Raw genomic sequence first — 17,736 nt, forward strand, 5'->3', positions numbered from 1 at the left:
TGTGCATACACAGAAAATAAAGCTCCAAAAGCACATCAGTTTTAACTAATACTGACAAAAATTCAAAGAGAATATGCTAATACATCGATTTAATAGAATATGAGTCAGCATTTTTATGAAAATGTGACCAAGAGAAAAGATAACACAGCATGATGTTAAAGGTGCAGGAGGAGACCTTTGAAAACATCCATCCATCCATCCATCCTTATTTTAATTTCCATCTACTGAAATGTTATTTTTGTTGACTAGAATCAAACAAATTTAAATTATATTTTCATAAAATAGTGCACCAAATGTAACCAGAGCAGATCTTGGAAACCCACTGGCCCAGAGATGGCAATAATCAGCCTTTTCCATGAAATTCACGGATGCTAGCTGCAATCCAAGAGCTGACTTAATGAAACACTTGAGCAGCATATGGTTTCTGCTCCGTTATTCAAAGAAGCAGATCCAACTGGCATCGCCGCATCTATCTGGAGGCAATATGTTGAGACTGGACGGGTTTCGTGACATTTCTCCTCGCCAAACAAAACAATTTTTCAAATATCGTCAATCATTCGCCCCCGCACTTACCTGTCCTGCTTTTAAATCATCACGGAGTCGGTTCTCCAGAGCCAAACGAACCGTAGATTAACGTTACAGGTTTGTTAACCAGCTTACGTCAGCTAGAGCGAAACCTACCATCTCAATTATGCAAACTGCCCCACTCAATTAGTGAGGAGGAAGAAAAACACATTTTTTCTTCTTCACTCGCTGACAGAATCTAAGTGTTGTGGAACGATGGCCAATTACTTAAATGGCTTGCTCCCTTGTCATGTTCTTAATCATTTAATGGTGGTTATTTGGGCGGAAAATTGCAAGTAAACAAAGTTTGACCGTGTCTCGGGTTGTCAAAGCCTCTGGACGACATAATTCACTTTCAAGGCCTGTCAACTCTCAACCGTCTTCAATGTTCCCCGTTCCGCTAAATGCAAGACACAGTCTCCTGTGTTTTAATATTCATGTAGTGCATAGGGAAAACCCCACTGATGTGCTAAAAGAGGCTTCATGAATTCAAAAGGGGTGGTGATGAGGCTAATACCAGAACACAAGCTTGAGAGCGAGAACAGAGGCTTCGAGAGCAGTCTTGTCTTCACTACAGACACCAGGAACTCATGGGAGCGCCAGGAGAAGTCTGATCCTTAGAAATGACTTTGAGCAATCTTTTTGCTTTATTAACCAGCGGGCCGTTCTCATAAGTGTGGTGCCACCATGTTTGAGAACATGCGGCATCAAATGGTGTTAACGGTCAAAGAGAATCTGAGTCTTGTTGTGGCGAAATGTTTAAGCTCTGCAACATTAAACTTAGCTGAAACATCACCCTAGGTGTAAAGTAAATATTTAAAGTCTCAGACTATGAGTAAAAGCAGAAAAAAATAGCTATAGACTATATTAACAACTGACTGGACTCGAGCAATTCTTCTGGACAAATCTGTCAGGAATTCAATACAAACAAAAATTTCAAATGTTAAAATATAAAAGTTTGTACTTGTTTTAATTATTTAATTATATATTATGTCTTATTCTTCATTTTATATTATTATTACTTATAGTTATTTATTTTATTGTTTATTATTAATAATACATATTTTATTACACATTTATAATAATATAATATAATATACAGTAATTTATATGTATAAATGTATTTAAATATTTACATACGTATAATCACATATTTAAATACTGATTATTTTGTTTCAATGTTTCATACAGCTGACCATGAAGCAATATTTTAGTTATACAGTTACATTGATATTGTTACATGAGGCCAAAAAATGTACAGTATAAAGCAGAACTTAATTATTAATAATAAATAAATAAAGCTACGTGAAACAAGATAATTAAACAAAGTATATATTTCATAATGTGTTCTGTTAACTTTTGTAGTCTATAGTAATATTTAATTATAAATTATACCATTTGTTTTATTATTTATCATGTATTATTATTATGTATCATTTTATTACTATTCATTAATAATAAATACTTATACCTATGTATTTAATTATTAACAACAAATATTTATAAAATGTAATTTAATATTTATTAAAAATATTTATTACATTTATTACCACTGACAGTTACATGAGGCATGAATGAATGAATAGATAGACACAGACAAACAGACAGACAGACAGACAGACAGACAGACAGACAGATAGATAGATAGATAGATAGATAGATAGATAGATAGATAGATAGATAGAGTCACTGATGGCATAAGAGGCATGGGCCGGTTACAGAGGTACTGGGTGGGTGGCCCTAAAAGTTAGTCTGAGGGGGGTCCAGTGGACACATACCTCCCAAAGCAAATATGGAAATGATAATGATGCGCTGAAAAGGAGGCAGACTCCAGCAGCTGGTTGAGTGCGGCTCATCTGTTGCCATTGTGCCGCCACCCGCGCGTAATAGAAAAGGCTCCGGATTAGTTCCATTTTGCAAATCGTGTTGGTTCACTGATCTTTTTTTTTTTTTTTTTGCTTTCCGCAACATTTTTTTTCCACACCGGCCCATTGCTGCCAACTTTCATTGAATGGTGGATTATCAAAATAATAACAGAGGTGATAATAAAGGCTTTTTTGATGCAACAGAACTCCACTACATCCAGTTTGAATAAGGAGGGAAGAGCAAGTGTTACGAAGTGGCACGGTCAATTGAAAGGGAGGACAGATTTAGGTGGTTTTAAATATTCTTTAATAGTTTTAGAAAAATAAGTTTTCAAGCCGCCCCACCTAAACGAGTTTGATTAGCGTCTCGAAAAAAAGGGAGGTCATTTAAATCAATCATACTGTAGATTCATGGATTTAGCTTTTAACCAAGTACTCTTAATGGGGGCGACAAGCCTCGCCGTGTGTGCATATGAAACATTGTGTGCATTGTGGTTTTTACTTCAACATACTCAAAGTAACTGATGCCGGAAACAGGCCCTTTGGAATAACTCTGTGAGCTGTTTGGCTTTACATCCAGAAAAATGAAGAATATTAATAACTGTGAAAAAGCAAAAACAGGTAAATTTCCACACAAAACTTAAATTTTTAAAAGGTTGTCGAACACTAGACAAAATGTGTTTTGAATATGCACTGAAAAACCACGAAAGGCCGTAAATCCAGGAGTTTATTTTCCTCACAATAACTCACAAGCACGAGAAGACAACAATATGTAGCCACTCACTGCGTGTCTTTGGGTTTGATTAAAAACCGTCCTCATCTATGACAAAACCATTCTGATAAAGCCTCATTTGCTGGGAAAGCCAAGCCATGTGTAAGTCACACTTAGAGATCCGGTTAAGTGTTTACATTAAACGCATGTAAATAAATCAGCCGGACGAGGCAATACACACTGTGGGTTGAACATGTGACCGCTCTCACGTCCATAGCGTATGTCATATTTCTTCCTCGCTTTTACCTGCACTGCCTCAAGCCGTGAAAACACTTAAAACAAATCAAAATACACACAAAAACTAATTCTATTTTAAACTAGCTCTTTGTAGTAAATCAAAAACACACCATTGTAGTCGAATTCACAAACAAATAATCATTATAATACTATTACTGTAAGTGAATCGAAACTGCAAACATCGCTCACTGAATTATTGTTAGTTACTTTTAGTTACTTTAGGTACTTTAGTTATTTTTCAGTAAGCAAATAATTATATAAATAAACATATAAAAATAAAAATAAACAGATATAATAAATCAAAAAGGTTTGTGAACCAATTGATGTACATTTTAAAATACACTGTTTATGGTGACATTGTAATTGTAATGTATTGTAATGATATAATAAATATGTGAGCTTCATGTAATTTTTTTATAATTACACATTAATAAAATACTAACAAGTAGGGTTGGGTGATATATGAAATAAAAAATGATATCTCGATATTGTAAAAAAAAAATTGCAATATTTAATATACTGTATATCTCGATATGTTTGCATTTGCATTTAAATAATGAAAAAACTGAGGGAAATAATTAAACTGGGATAAGTATTTTATTTTAAGTTTTTAGCTAAGAACACAAGTCACCAAAACACCAGTGTTTGTATCTATGTAACAGCGAAGCTCTGATTCGACGATTTGAACTCTTAAATGATGTAAAATCTGGCAACTGCACTCATGAGAGTTCACATAGTAGAGGAGTGTAGAGCAGTCCGAAATAACACATTCCCTTTTTTGGACATTTGGCACGTTCGTTTGGAAACGATGCTTGAATTTGAAATATTCGATATTCACGATATTTTCAAATTTTACACCGTCGTCAAAATTATTCCGGTATTTTCACTAATATTCGATATATCGCCCAGCCCTACTAGTAAGCAAGAAATACATTTAAAAGTTTACTTAAAAGTTCACAGAGTAGTTTTTGGTTGTGATGATTATGAGAAAACAAGAAAATCCTGCACACTATCAACTTGCAAAACAATAAAAGAAATACTTTAATAGCCTATTAGGCACCTATCTATGACCTACAGGTGTGCGACGCTAATTGATCATTGGTTGTGATGATTATAAAATTCAAATAAAAAAATAAATTAAATAAATTAAATTAAAATGGCAACTGAACCTCCCATTTTGTGCTTTGTTGTTCATTTTTAAAATTAATCATTTTGTAATGTTCCCAGGATTGCTGTTTAATTTACACTATTAGCTGAGAGACATTGCAACTGAAATATACCTAAATGAATCGTAACTGTATCTGAATCTAACTGAATCGTAACTGAATCTGAACTGAAACAGAATCTAATGAGAATCAAATCGAATCAAGAGCTAGTGAATAAAAAAAAAGAATCCCAGTCCATATCCACATCGTGTTCCTTCTCATTTCCATAAAGCTAAACTCTGCTCAAACTGGCTGCATCTAAGGCATCTAAAAATCGTTGTCAGTGTGAGCGCCACTACATACAGAGTCCATTCAGGCCTCATGTTCCTGCTCGCCCGGTCTAGCGTTACAAGGGGATAGTGTGGGGTGTGAAGGAAACTGTGATTTGAAGGATTGTGGGAGAACTGCTGGCTGGGATAAGGAGCTTGGGGAAGAAGAGTGTTGCAGTTGGAGGAGGGTGGGGTGTTGGGACCTCACCTCTGGGTCCTGTAATGACAGGTCGATGATGGTGTGAGAATGCCGTTCGAGGGGAAGCAATCTGCGAAGGCACAGGGCTGCTGAAACCAGACTTCTCTGACTTCTTTAATGTGGTAGGCGATGGCATCCCTGGCAAGAATGATTGATAAGTGCAATTTAATAACGCAAGGTCATGGAGATACAGGCTGGTGCAAAGGAGAGAGAGTGGATAGGAGGGTTGAGGTGGTTTGTTTGGGTGGGTGGGTGGTTGTGTAGATGGGGGTCAAGACAGCAGGGGAGACTGTGAGGCCCAGCGGGTGGCACAGAATACACTACATGGGGCCGAACAGTGACTCTCTCCAAGTGCAGCGCAGGGTCACATGAGTATGTAGTGTACTGATGTCTTGTTGTCAACAGACATGCGCACTAGGCATGACCTTTCTCAGAATAAAAGTAAGTGTTATTCATCTTCTGTTTAAGTTTGTGCATGTAAAAACAAGTCCAGTCAGACTTTCAAGGGCGAGCTTAAAGGAATATTCAGAGTTCAAGATCATTTGATAGCATAGTATTATATGAGCTACAGTGAGGCACTTATGGAAGTAAATGGGGCCAAATTGTAATTAAGATACTCAATGTTTACAGATGTGACAATTTGTTAAACCCATATAACACAGGTAAAAATGATTGAAAGAGCTTTAGAGCTCAAATAATAAACTAGTTTTAACAGATGAATTAATGTAGGTGAATTTTTTTTGTTTGTTTTAATGAAAACAAGGGATGAGTCGAAATATTTATTGTGGCAATCAACATTATGCCACAAATCGCAACAAATGCCACGAACCCCTAAAGAGGCATGGTGATGTGGAAAAAATATAGTTGAACTGTTTTTGTTTTTATGTTCTCTCACAAAACCTTTTGTTCCCCTGAGAAACTTTAAGGTAATTCGCAAAACCTTTGTTCTGTAAGAAACTTTGTATTTACTTGAAAACTTTAGCGTCCCCCCCCAAAAAGTTTGTGTTCACTCGCAAAACTTTTGTGTCCCCCCAAGAAACTTTGTGTTCGCTTAGAAAAACTTTGCATTTCCCAGAAAGACTTATTTGTTTGCAAAACTTTGCCATTTCCCTGAGAAACTGCTCACTCGCAAAACTTTTGCATTCTCCCATGAAATATTGCGCTCACTTGCAAAACTTTTGCGTTCCCCAAGAAACTTTGTGGTTGCTCGCAAAACTTTACCATTTCCCCAAGAAACTACATTTGTTCGCAAAACTTTGCCATTTCCCAGAGAAAACATGTGCTTATTTACAAAACTTATGCTTTCATCCAAGAAACTTTGCATCCATTCCCAAAATGTCATGTTGATGAAAATAATACAAGGTGGGAGGACTATATTCCTATATATCGAGCGAATGCTAAGTTTTTTAAAGGAATTTCAATACTTGCGAAATAATGCAAAAGCATTGTGAGTGAGTACAAAGTTTCTTTGGGGAATGCAATACTTTTGTGAGAATGCAAAAGGACTGAAATATCATATTTCTTTCCCTGTCATTTTTTTTTCATCACCATATCCCCTTAGGGGATGTGTAGTTGAGTGTTGCTCTGAACCCGTACTATTCCTTTTAAGGACTAAAAGTTTTGCAGTTGGTTCAAATTAGTGGCGATGAGTGTGAGGTTAGTTGTTAATGGTAAAAATGGTGCATAAAATGTGAAAACAAAACCATAAGGCCATTTTTAAAGTATCTTATGCACCTTACCCGTGGGCTAGCGGGATAAAATGAAGTAATGATGATAGAAACAGGATGTGGTGGAGAAAAAGAAAGAGAAAGCTGAACAGACATCAAGGGAAGAGGAGTTAGGGATGCAAAGCACACAGTATTCACATTCACAGTCTGCCAGGCGGCTGTGCTTTGGCAGGGGTTAATGCGAGCAACAGTTCAGATGCACAGGCTAACATGAGCTAACTGAGAATGACTGAAGTCTGTTAGTGCATGCTCAGCCACGTTAGTTCAACTCCTCCCTCCGGCATTAGCGCTCCCATACTGCCTCACTTCACTCTACCTCTCGATCCGGGGTAAAAATAGACAGACGTGAGGGGAAACCCATGGCCGATTAGCTGCTTGAGGTTAGGAATGCAAATTGATAAGAATGAACTGCAAATAGAAGGGGCAATTAGGAGGCACTGCTGGCCCATTTGTCACCCGGTCAAAACGTTTAGTCCATTCTTCTGTACTGGGACAGGATATAAGCGCTGCTCTTATGTCTCATTTCTCCCCGAGAGCACTTCACTCACACCCCCACCACCCCCGAAGAAACAAGTTCATCCAGACACTAGCAAATGACTTTAACCAGTGCAATTCAATCATGTGTGGCTAAAGCTGTATTAATGGTTTTAGCCAGCGGCCCTCACTCTCCTCACTCTATCCACACATCTCATTCTGATTACATAGCAGCACTGGTGTGTGGGACGCCCCCCACAGTCTCCCGTCCTATACGGAGGCCATCCCACTTATAATGAGCCAATTATAGTTAAACGAGCCAACATAGAGAGATATTACATCAAATATTCTGTTTATACAGTGTATTTGATGGTGCATGGTTTTAAGTATGGGATTTCATTCCAAAATTCCAAAATTGCTAAATTGTTTTGTTCAGATTTACACGTTCTCAATGAGAAATATCAAAAAAAAATTATATAATATTTATAATATATGAAAATAAATATAAATTTGAAGGATGAAAAAAAGAGATTTGAGGGACGGACACTCCAAACATTATTATTTATAATAATTATTATTAATAACAATGCTATTTATATTATTCAGTATATGCTGTTCTGCATTCTTATGTTTTTACACATTTCACAATTTTTTTCCATTTAAAATAATAATAATAATTTAATTATTATTTAATAATTATTATCATTAAATATTAAACACATTTTGCTAGATATAATTTCTTAAATAAAACTATATAAATATTATTATTAATAAATAATAATGTTTGAGTGCCTTTCCCATTAATAATAGAAAAAAAATATTACTTTTAATAATAATAATAATAATAACCACGCAAAGCTCAAAGTGTTCTACTATCAACAAGATATAATGCCATTATCTGCTTTATATCTAACTAGTTTTTAGATATGGGGAGGTAAAATGCGCAGGTGCATGTGGTTTTGTGCATTTCTGTGTGCGTGTGAGTAATCAGGAGTCATTCCAGCCCTCGCAGACTCCTTCCCCTTTCAGGCGCAAGAAAGACAGAGAAAACAAGATAGAAAATAAGACAGCATCTCTTCCCAGCATCAATGACCATTAAAGACTGGTTGCTACTTCAATACGAATATGATAAAAGATTTTAAGGAAGAAGCCATCAAGCACATTTAGCACAGCATACCAATATTTTCTAGTCTTCATTCATAACACACACACACACACACACACACACACCGAATGCAAAAATGCACCATTCAGCTGTTCTCATTTTCTCCTCACTCTCACAAGTTCAGCACAGAATGCTTCAGAAGATCAATTTCAATGAGTACGCTGACAGCGGTGGAAGACAGAGCGGAGAGGAAACATACGGTGTCATTGGGATGGACTCATTAGATGAACATGGATCCCAGAGTAACCCAAACACTACTCACCCAAGACCATGACATGACGAGAAAGAGTCGATGACAGAATAAACTGACTGAAAGTAGTGGAAAAGGGTAGGGAGCGAAGGATAATGGGATGAGAAGAGAAACATGGAGTTAAGTCACACACATACATTCACTCACAGTCACAGGCCGCTGGAAAGCATAAAAAAAACATTAGCTATCTCTAATGCTTCTTAAGTACATCAACACTTTAGACTTTAACTTATCAGTATTTTACCTTATCTAAAGTCACACTGATTGCCTGTCTATATAAGGTGAATCATTCAAGTTTAGCACCAAATTTGGCTTCATTAGCAATTAGCTTGTCGCGCGAGAATTATATTTTTTTAGTGCTAATTTGGACTTGTTGATATTTTTACTTATCTGGAGTCACTTTCCTTGCCTGTCCAACATTTTGCATATTCAGAGGGCAGTTAAAATCAATGGATTAAGTTTAACGCCAAATTAAATTTCATTAGCAGTTAGCTTGTCGCGAAAGAATGCTGATATTTTAGTTAATCTGAAGTCACTTCGATTGCCTGTCCGTAGTTTTTTCATGTCCACAAGGCAGTTAAAGCCAATCGTTCAAGATTAACACCAAATTCAACATCACTAGCAAAGTCGCTAAATTCACTTTCATTATCAGGTAGCTTGTTGTCAGAATGCTATTTTGTTAGCGTTTGTTTTAATTCATTTCAGATGACGTGTTGCTGGTATCTTGCTCCATCTTTCACAAGTATAAACAGTTTTTTGTAGGGGCAGAGTTTTTTGGAGAAAGGGGCGTGTCTTAATTCATGTGGAATTATTGCAAAATGTATTTTTAATAATACATTTCCCTAATATAATAATCATATTTACATTTAAATATGATGTGATAATTTGCAACATCCAGCCCTAGATAGTTAGTTTGTTGCTGGGCTAAGGTGGTCTGCCAAATCTATCTAGCCTAACCAACATGGTCTACCAGGTCAAAATGAGCTCCATCAGCCAATGGTCCACCTGGACCAACTAATGACCACGTTTGGACCAGCTAGACACCATGTGTGCGTCCTTCGATTGAGCTCTGGATGTGGTTTTGAAGGGGAACATTTTGGTGCCTGTATAATGGGGAAGTCCAAAGAGACTACAGAATGAAACCTGTGGGCTGGCGGACAGTTGGCTTTGATTGTGTGTCTGCAAGTGTCTGTGTTTGCTGTGGACGGGGTCTGATGTCTCGGAGTGAGTAATGAACACTTGAAAAGGTTCTGTCAGTTGGAATCAAAGCCTGGCTGTAGTCAGCACTTTCCCTTCCGAGGCGTTATTACACGCTGGGTACCAGTCCTGGCCCGATTCTCCTCTTCCCTCCCTTCCTGAAGTCTAAGAAATTGACGAAACCCAGACGGGCGAGGAGGCAGTTCTGTATTGAGTGTGTCTCTCTGCTGGTATCCATCGCTCTCGTCCAGTAGGGCTCCCTCCGTCCCCTCTGGCACATCAATCAGTGCTGGCCCGACTGAAGTCGGCAGTGAATCTACCCAAACTAGTCTCAACACACACAGGTGGACTTTTAATTATTCAAAAAATAGATAAAATTAGTGCTGTCTTGACTGTTCTTTTATGATGTAAGTAATTACAACATAGAATATATGGACACAAAGTTATATTAATCTCGATGTTCTACCTTGATCTATTCCCTCCTTAAAAAATGTACGTTTCATTTTTGAAAAAATCTTTTATATATTTTTATATATTTAATAATTTGAGTACATTTGAAAAAAAATTATTATGAGTTATGAGTGTGTGTTTGTATATATATATATATATATATATATATATATATGAAGAGTTCATTGGCAAAACACTGTTTTGTTATTGTGCATTTCAAACTGCAGTAGGGTTACTTTGATTAGATTAAAAAATAACTAAAATAACATAACAAAACAAAACACAATAACATAATAAAAAAAAACATGATTCTTGAAAAATTCACGAAATGGAGATATCTGTTTTTGCAAATTAACCGTTCATATGTATATATACACATATAAATACATACATACAAACACTCGTAATAATACTAATATTACGTGTTCATATGAATCTTATGAATAACTTTGCTAAATTATATATTATAGTAGAAAAAATTATATAAAGTATTTCAATAATGTATTTATTATTATTTAATATATATATATATATATATATATATATATATATATATAAAATTATAAAATATAAATATATGATGCATACTTTTCATATATATATATATATATATATATATATATATATATATATATATAATATTAACACCATAAATTATGTTACATTTTATATTAACTAGTGAATAATTTTATTTCTATATATTTCATTTAATTATATAGAGGTCACTGGAGTCTGACTGTGGTTCTCTTATCCCGTAGCCCCAACAACAGCCTCTCACCTAACACCCGCTACCTGAGCTACGACAAGCACGCTGCTCCCGCGGACATACTTTCGAAAGGCTGGCTAATTTTAAACACATAGCAAAGGTCTCTGCTATCAAATAAAGATAGGAGCAACCCACTCACACACATAAACAAACATGCATCCAACACACTCAGGGGAGATTCATGGAAAGGGACACAAATCAGACAGATGGCAGGCATAACAAGTGCTCGAGATGTCACAGTTGTTTTGTTGTTTAATACCACTGCTGAAAAATGGATGAAAGTCACCGATTGGACGTGAAATGTGATCCTGTCATGGCCGAACAAGTGATGGGGAGGTCAAATCGCACTCACTTTCTCTCTCACCCTCTTCGTTTACTCACACGTTCCCTCTCACATTCGAGCAAACACACACTGGAACAGACTCTCACTTGCTTAGTGCCGATGCAACTGTGAAAAGCACTTAATAGTGAGACACAGCTATAAATCAATAGCATCCCCTCCTTATTCCCAATTTGTATTGCCTTTTTCCACCTTTAAATATATTAGGGATGTGCCAGAAATACGGACTAATCAACTAATCATCCAATAGCAAAGTATTTGATTAGTGAGCTAAATTAAGTGAGTTAATCTACAATCTTTTTAATATATTTTTTTATGTTTTAGCTTTAATATACAGTGCAAGAGATTTAGTGTGGATGAATTTAGAGGTTGGTTATTTAATAATATAAAAATAAATATATAAAAAGTTAAAATAAAATAAATGAAATTCTATATGTACAAAATACTAAATAATATTTTAAATATTATAAATATATATATATATATATATATATATATATATATATATATATATATATATAATGTGTGTGTGTGTATATATATATATGTATGTGTATATATATATGTATGTGTGTATATATATATATATATATATATATATATATATGAATATATGTGTGTGTGTGTGTGTGTGTGGGTTGTGTGTGTGTGTAAATATGAAAAATATGAAAAATTAAATATGAAAAAACGAATTTACACACACACACACACACACATATATATATATATATATATATATATATATATATATATACACAAAATATTTAAAATAGAAAAAAATATTATGTTACAGTAAATATACAAATAATTATATGCACACACAATATATATAAAAATATTTATGTATATTAAAATTTTCAATAACTTATTTAAAATAAATTAGAAGAATTAAATATGTAATATATAAATAAGAATACATACATATATAATAAAATACATGATATAATACAAATATACATTATTATTTGTAAACTACTAAAATATTTACAAAATATATAAAATAAGAATTAATATTATATCAGTTATTATATAGAAATGATACCAAATGAATATCATTTTAAAATATGAATCAAATATAAAAAAATTAATTAGAATTTTTTTATATAAATAAACACAATGATCCAGGCCTTCTGTCCAAACAGACAATACATACTTTTGCACATCCCTAATATAATTATCACCATTTTTCCAAACATTGCGTCCTTTAAAAACATAAAAACACATCACTTTAACGCAAACATTTCCAGATGGACCGTTTATGAATGTGGATGACATCATGCACACATACAAGTGGTAGGGATATCATGGGAGAGGGGTGCGTGTCGTTTCAAGGGAGACAAAAACATTATCCAGGTTTTTTCTGTTGCTCTTTTGGTGGTTGTGGGGGGAATAGCAGGTGGGGGGAAGAACATCGTCTGAACAAAACAACAACAAAAAAATAAGGTACGAAACAACAACGACGACGGCAACAAAACTAGACGGCACAATGGACGAGCTCCTTTTTTTGGGTGGGGTGGGGAGGTGAGGTGCGGATGGGTGACAACATTGATGTAGTTTTACCTTGTCTTGAGATGAACGAACTAGCTAGCGAGCCACGCAGTTTATATCCAGCTTTGAAAGACAAGGAAGGAGGAGAAAGAAACAAGGAGGGACAAAAGAACAAAAAAGGCAGGGTGAGTAAGAGGTGTAGAAGCAAATGTGCAATAAGTCAGCAGTTCAACCATTCATGTCAGATCTGTTGTGTCCAGAACCTGCCGGACAGCCACATGCTCAGATTACACACACACACACACACACACACACACACACACACACACACGACATCCTCACTTCCGTCTTCTACAGGTCTGTAACCGAAACCACACGTCTGTTGTTATCGATGGACAGAGGATCTGGGGATATTCCCATTATGATGTCAAAGAGTAAGGCGGGATTACAGGACCCAAATCTGCTTATTTACTGGGAGAATAAACACTAATGATTAAAAAAAATTATTAACATAAATGTATTTCTTAACAATATTAATAAAATACACCAAATAATAAAGAGTGCCGTCAAATGATTAATCGCGATTAATCGCATACAAAATAAAAGTTTTTGTTTGCATACTATATGTGTCTGTTCCGAGTATATTTATTATGTACATAAAAATACAAACACATACAGGATATATTTAGAAAATATTTACATCTATAATTTATAGTCAAATGATTTATGTTATAAAGAAATATATTTAATATATAAACAACATATTTTTCAGAAATACGTACATATATATTTATATATACATAATAAATATACACAGCACACACATATTAAACAAAAACTGGATGTGATTAATTGCGATTAATCGTTTAACAGCACTAATAATAAACTATATATATATACATGTATTTACATCAATGGAATTTCACATATTTTCTCAAGAAATCTGTAAAAACTGATTCCTCGACTTGAATCAGTCTAACAAACCTTTTCTGCCTCTTTAAAACTGCTACTAAATACATATTTATCAAAAGTAGTAAAAGAATCATTAAAAGGATCGTTAATGAACTAGAACCTTTCATTGTAACTGAAATCAGAATGATTCCCTGCCGGAGCTCTGTCCTGATCTGGCACTAATATGTGTTTCCTCTCTATGTCTGTCTATTATGCGGGGTCTATTTCTAATATCGAGGGCATGCCAGACGTGATTGAAGACGCTTGGTAGCGGGACAGATTTACAGTCCTCTGTGCTCTGTGGCAATGCGGCGAGGTTCACAGGACACACGTACACACTCCAGGATGATTCAGCACTCAAACACACACACATACTGGCCCCTTCGTACATTGTTAGCATCATTAGTAGACACATGGATGTGAAGTTAAATGAGTCTGTATCTACAAGCCATCTACGGTTAACGTCTGAGATGGACTGAGGGGGGCTGATGGCAGAAATCTTTCGAAAAGAAAAACAAATGAGGTGCCATTTGAGTTAGAGGGTGCCATCTCCGAAATGTCATACCCGGAGAGACGGATCAGAGATGCTGAAACCCCCCCCTCCCCCTCAAAAATAGAAGAAAAAGAAGAAACAGAAATAATCCTCACACAGCTGTTGCCGTCCCACAACCAGCGCACAGCACAGGATGCACAAACACACACACACACACACACACACACACACACACACAGCAGATCCAATCACTCGCTCTCCATCCGCAACCCCACAGTGTGTGAGTGTGTGTGTGTGTGTGTGAGCGCCGGGGGAGGCTGGCTTTCAGGGTGGACGGTTACCTGGCTCTACTTCATGCCAGCTGCTGGCTTGGCTGCCGCTTCCAGGCGAGCGTCCCTGACCTGGGTAGTAGGACTCCTCTCCCGGGCTGTCCACCTCATCCTCCATGCATTTGATACGCTTTGCAGAACTTTGTGACAAAAGACAGATAGAAAGAGGATGAATGAGTAAAATCAAGCACATTTCATTCTACAAATGTAGGTTTTTTTTCTCCCAGCATGCTTTGTTTGGCCAATGTGCTCATTCAGACTGAGATAAATGCTATAGGCAGAATTAAATTGCATTCAGAAAGCATTTAATGTCTTGATGTGATGTGTTTTAGGGACGAGGCTTGATTTTATCTCTTAGGATTTGATTGGATAATGATAAGTGTGCTAAGATATAATTTATTAATATGTTTTTTTCTATGGAGGACACAAGTGTGACATTAAAAACCACTACATATCTATCTATCTATCTATCTATCTATCTATCTATCTATCTATCTATCTATCTATCTATCTATCTATGTATGTACACACACACACTGTGTACACATGTACTGAAGAAGTGAGGAGTCATTGGAGGCTGGCGATCATGTGTGTGTGAGTTATCTGCTGTAAGCTGAGCTCTGACATTTATTTGTTAATGTAAGGCCTACTGGTGTTTTTCACTCATAATCGCTTAATTAGTTTCTTGCATGCAGCCACACACAGGGTCCTTATTCCAGATGTTTGCTTTGGCAGGCCTGGCTGAAGAGGCCACTGAAGCATGTGGGCAGACGCACACATGTACATGTACACACACACACACACACAGATGTATTTGACCGCACACACATGCACTCCAAAGCTAGTGCTCTAAACTACATTTTTGTGCATCAAAAGCACCTGTGATGTCCCAAAAATACTCTAACGAGCACATTCTGCCACATTCAACAAATTTGTTTAACGGAAATGACTAAAATGAACATACACATGATGTATGCTGTATTTTCAAAAGCACATATTAGTGCAAATGTTTAAGTATGTTTGTATGCGTGTGGATTTTAGGTAAGCTGCATTATGTAAAAGTGACAGCGAAATTTGGCCCATCAGTGAAATCACAGTGACCATTCATATGTTGAGATTCAGCTGTGCACACAGACACACACACACACATCCTAACATACACACATCTGTCCACACACACGGGGCGCCACGTAGTGCGGTTGTACATCGGGGAGCAGTATGTGTGTGCGACTGGCCTGTAGGCTGAGCGGGTGGCAGAGGGAGAAGGTTCCAGGTGGACACACATATGCTGGAAGCTTGTGTATCTCAGACTCCTGCAGCCTCTTCGAACGCTTAGCCAACACATCAATCTCTGCCTCGGCTGATTAATTAAGACTCAGAGTGAAGGAGAGAGAGAGTATGTGCGTGTGTTTCTATCCAGTGCATACCTGCTTGAAGAAGTGCTGGGTAGGGGGCGCCTCATGGCCCCAGGGCTCATACTGTAGTAGGAAGAGCTGTCCAAGTCTGCCAACGAAAAGTTGGGCCCTGTCCCTGCCGCGATGGGGGCTGTCACACACAGAAAAGAGAACAAATATCAATACCTGAGAACAAAAATGGTCCTAAGCATCACATTTTGAAACAGTTCATCTTCATTTCTATGTTTGAGTTGGTTCACTTGACCGCCATTTTGGCTGTGTAACAAGTTCACTTTTTAATTTGAAAACAGTTATAAAATCTGACAACTGTATCATTAACATTGCTGATTTAGCTCACACTAAACACATTTTCATGTTAGTCCAGCTTTTAAAAAATAAAAAAATAGAATGATAAATTCAAAGATAAAACAATAGACCGATAGATAGATAGATAGATAGATAGATAGATAGATAGATAGATAGATAGACAGACAGACAGACAGATAGACAGACAGACAGACAGACAGACAGACAGACAGACAGACAGACAGATAGATAGATAGATAGATAGATAGATAGATAGATAGATAGATAGATAGAAAGATAGATAGATAGATAGATAGATAGATAGATAGATAGATAGATAGATAGATAGAAAGAACGACAGATAGATTCAAATAGAAAGACAGAACGATAGATGGATAGATAGTCAAACAGAATGACAAAACGACAGAATGATAGATAGATAGATAGATAGATAGATAGATAGATAGATAGATAGATAGATAGATAGATAGTAGTCAAACAGAGCGATAGAACAATAGATACTGTAGATAGATAGATAGATAGATAGATAGATAGATAGATAGATAGATAGATAGATAGATAGATAGATGGATAGATAGATAGATAGATAGATAGAAAGAACGACAGATAGATTCAAATAGAAAGACAGAACGAAAGATGGATAGATAGTCAAACAGAATGACAAAACGACAGAATGATAGATAGATAGATAGATAGATAGATAGATAGATAGATAGATAGATAGATAGATAGATAGATAGATAGATAGATAGTAGTCAAACAGAGCGATAGAACAATAGATACTGTAGATAGATAGATAGATAGATAGATAGATAGATAGATAGATAGATAGATAGATAGATAGATAGATAGATAGATAGATAGATAGTAGTCAAGCAGAGTGACAGAAAGATAGAAAGAATGATAGATATATAGATAGTAGCAAAAAAGCGATAGAATAGATAGAATGATAGATAGATAGTAGTCAAACAGAGCGATAGAACAATAGATACTGTAGATAGATAGATAGATAGATAGATAGATAGATAGATAGATAGATAGATAGTAGTCAAACAGAGTGACAGAAAGATAGAAAGAATGATAGATAGATAGATAGTAGCAAAACAAAGCGATAGAACAATAGATAGAACCATAGATAGAATGATAGATAGTAGTCAAACAGAGGGATAGAATGATAGATAGAACGATATATAGAATGATAGATAGATAGATATAGATAGATAGATAGATAGATAGATAGATAGATAGATAGATAGATAGATAGATAGATAGAT

At 35.8% G+C, this 17,736-nt stretch overlaps 1 protein-coding gene across 9 annotated transcripts in view; it reads right to left on the minus strand.

Moving 5' to 3' along the window:
• The window catches only part of LOC132159803 (nuclear factor 1 A-type), a 149,953-nt gene that overhangs the window by 16,122 nt on the left and 116,095 nt on the right, over positions 1-17,736 (minus strand). For 3 of the 9 annotated variants that reach the window (XM_059569409.1, XM_059569408.1, XM_059569411.1), the window contains exons 5-8: positions 16,169-16,286; positions 14,754-14,881; positions 13,041-13,091; positions 5,121-5,249 (exon numbers count right to left, since the gene is read on the minus strand). In XM_059569409.1, the coding sequence (XP_059425392.1) occupies positions 5,121-5,249; positions 13,041-13,091; positions 14,754-14,881; positions 16,169-16,286 (426 nt within the window). The remainder of the gene's footprint in view (positions 1-5,120; positions 5,250-13,040; positions 13,092-14,753; positions 14,882-16,168; positions 16,287-17,736) is intronic. The other 6 variants (XM_059569410.1, XM_059569412.1, XM_059569413.1 and 3 more) reach the window with 3 other exon arrangements.

The sequence above is a fragment of the Carassius carassius genome, chromosome 16, assembly GCF_963082965.1.
Source record: "Carassius carassius chromosome 16, fCarCar2.1, whole genome shotgun sequence".
NCBI lineage: Eukaryota > Metazoa > Chordata > Actinopteri > Cypriniformes > Cyprinidae > Carassius > Carassius carassius.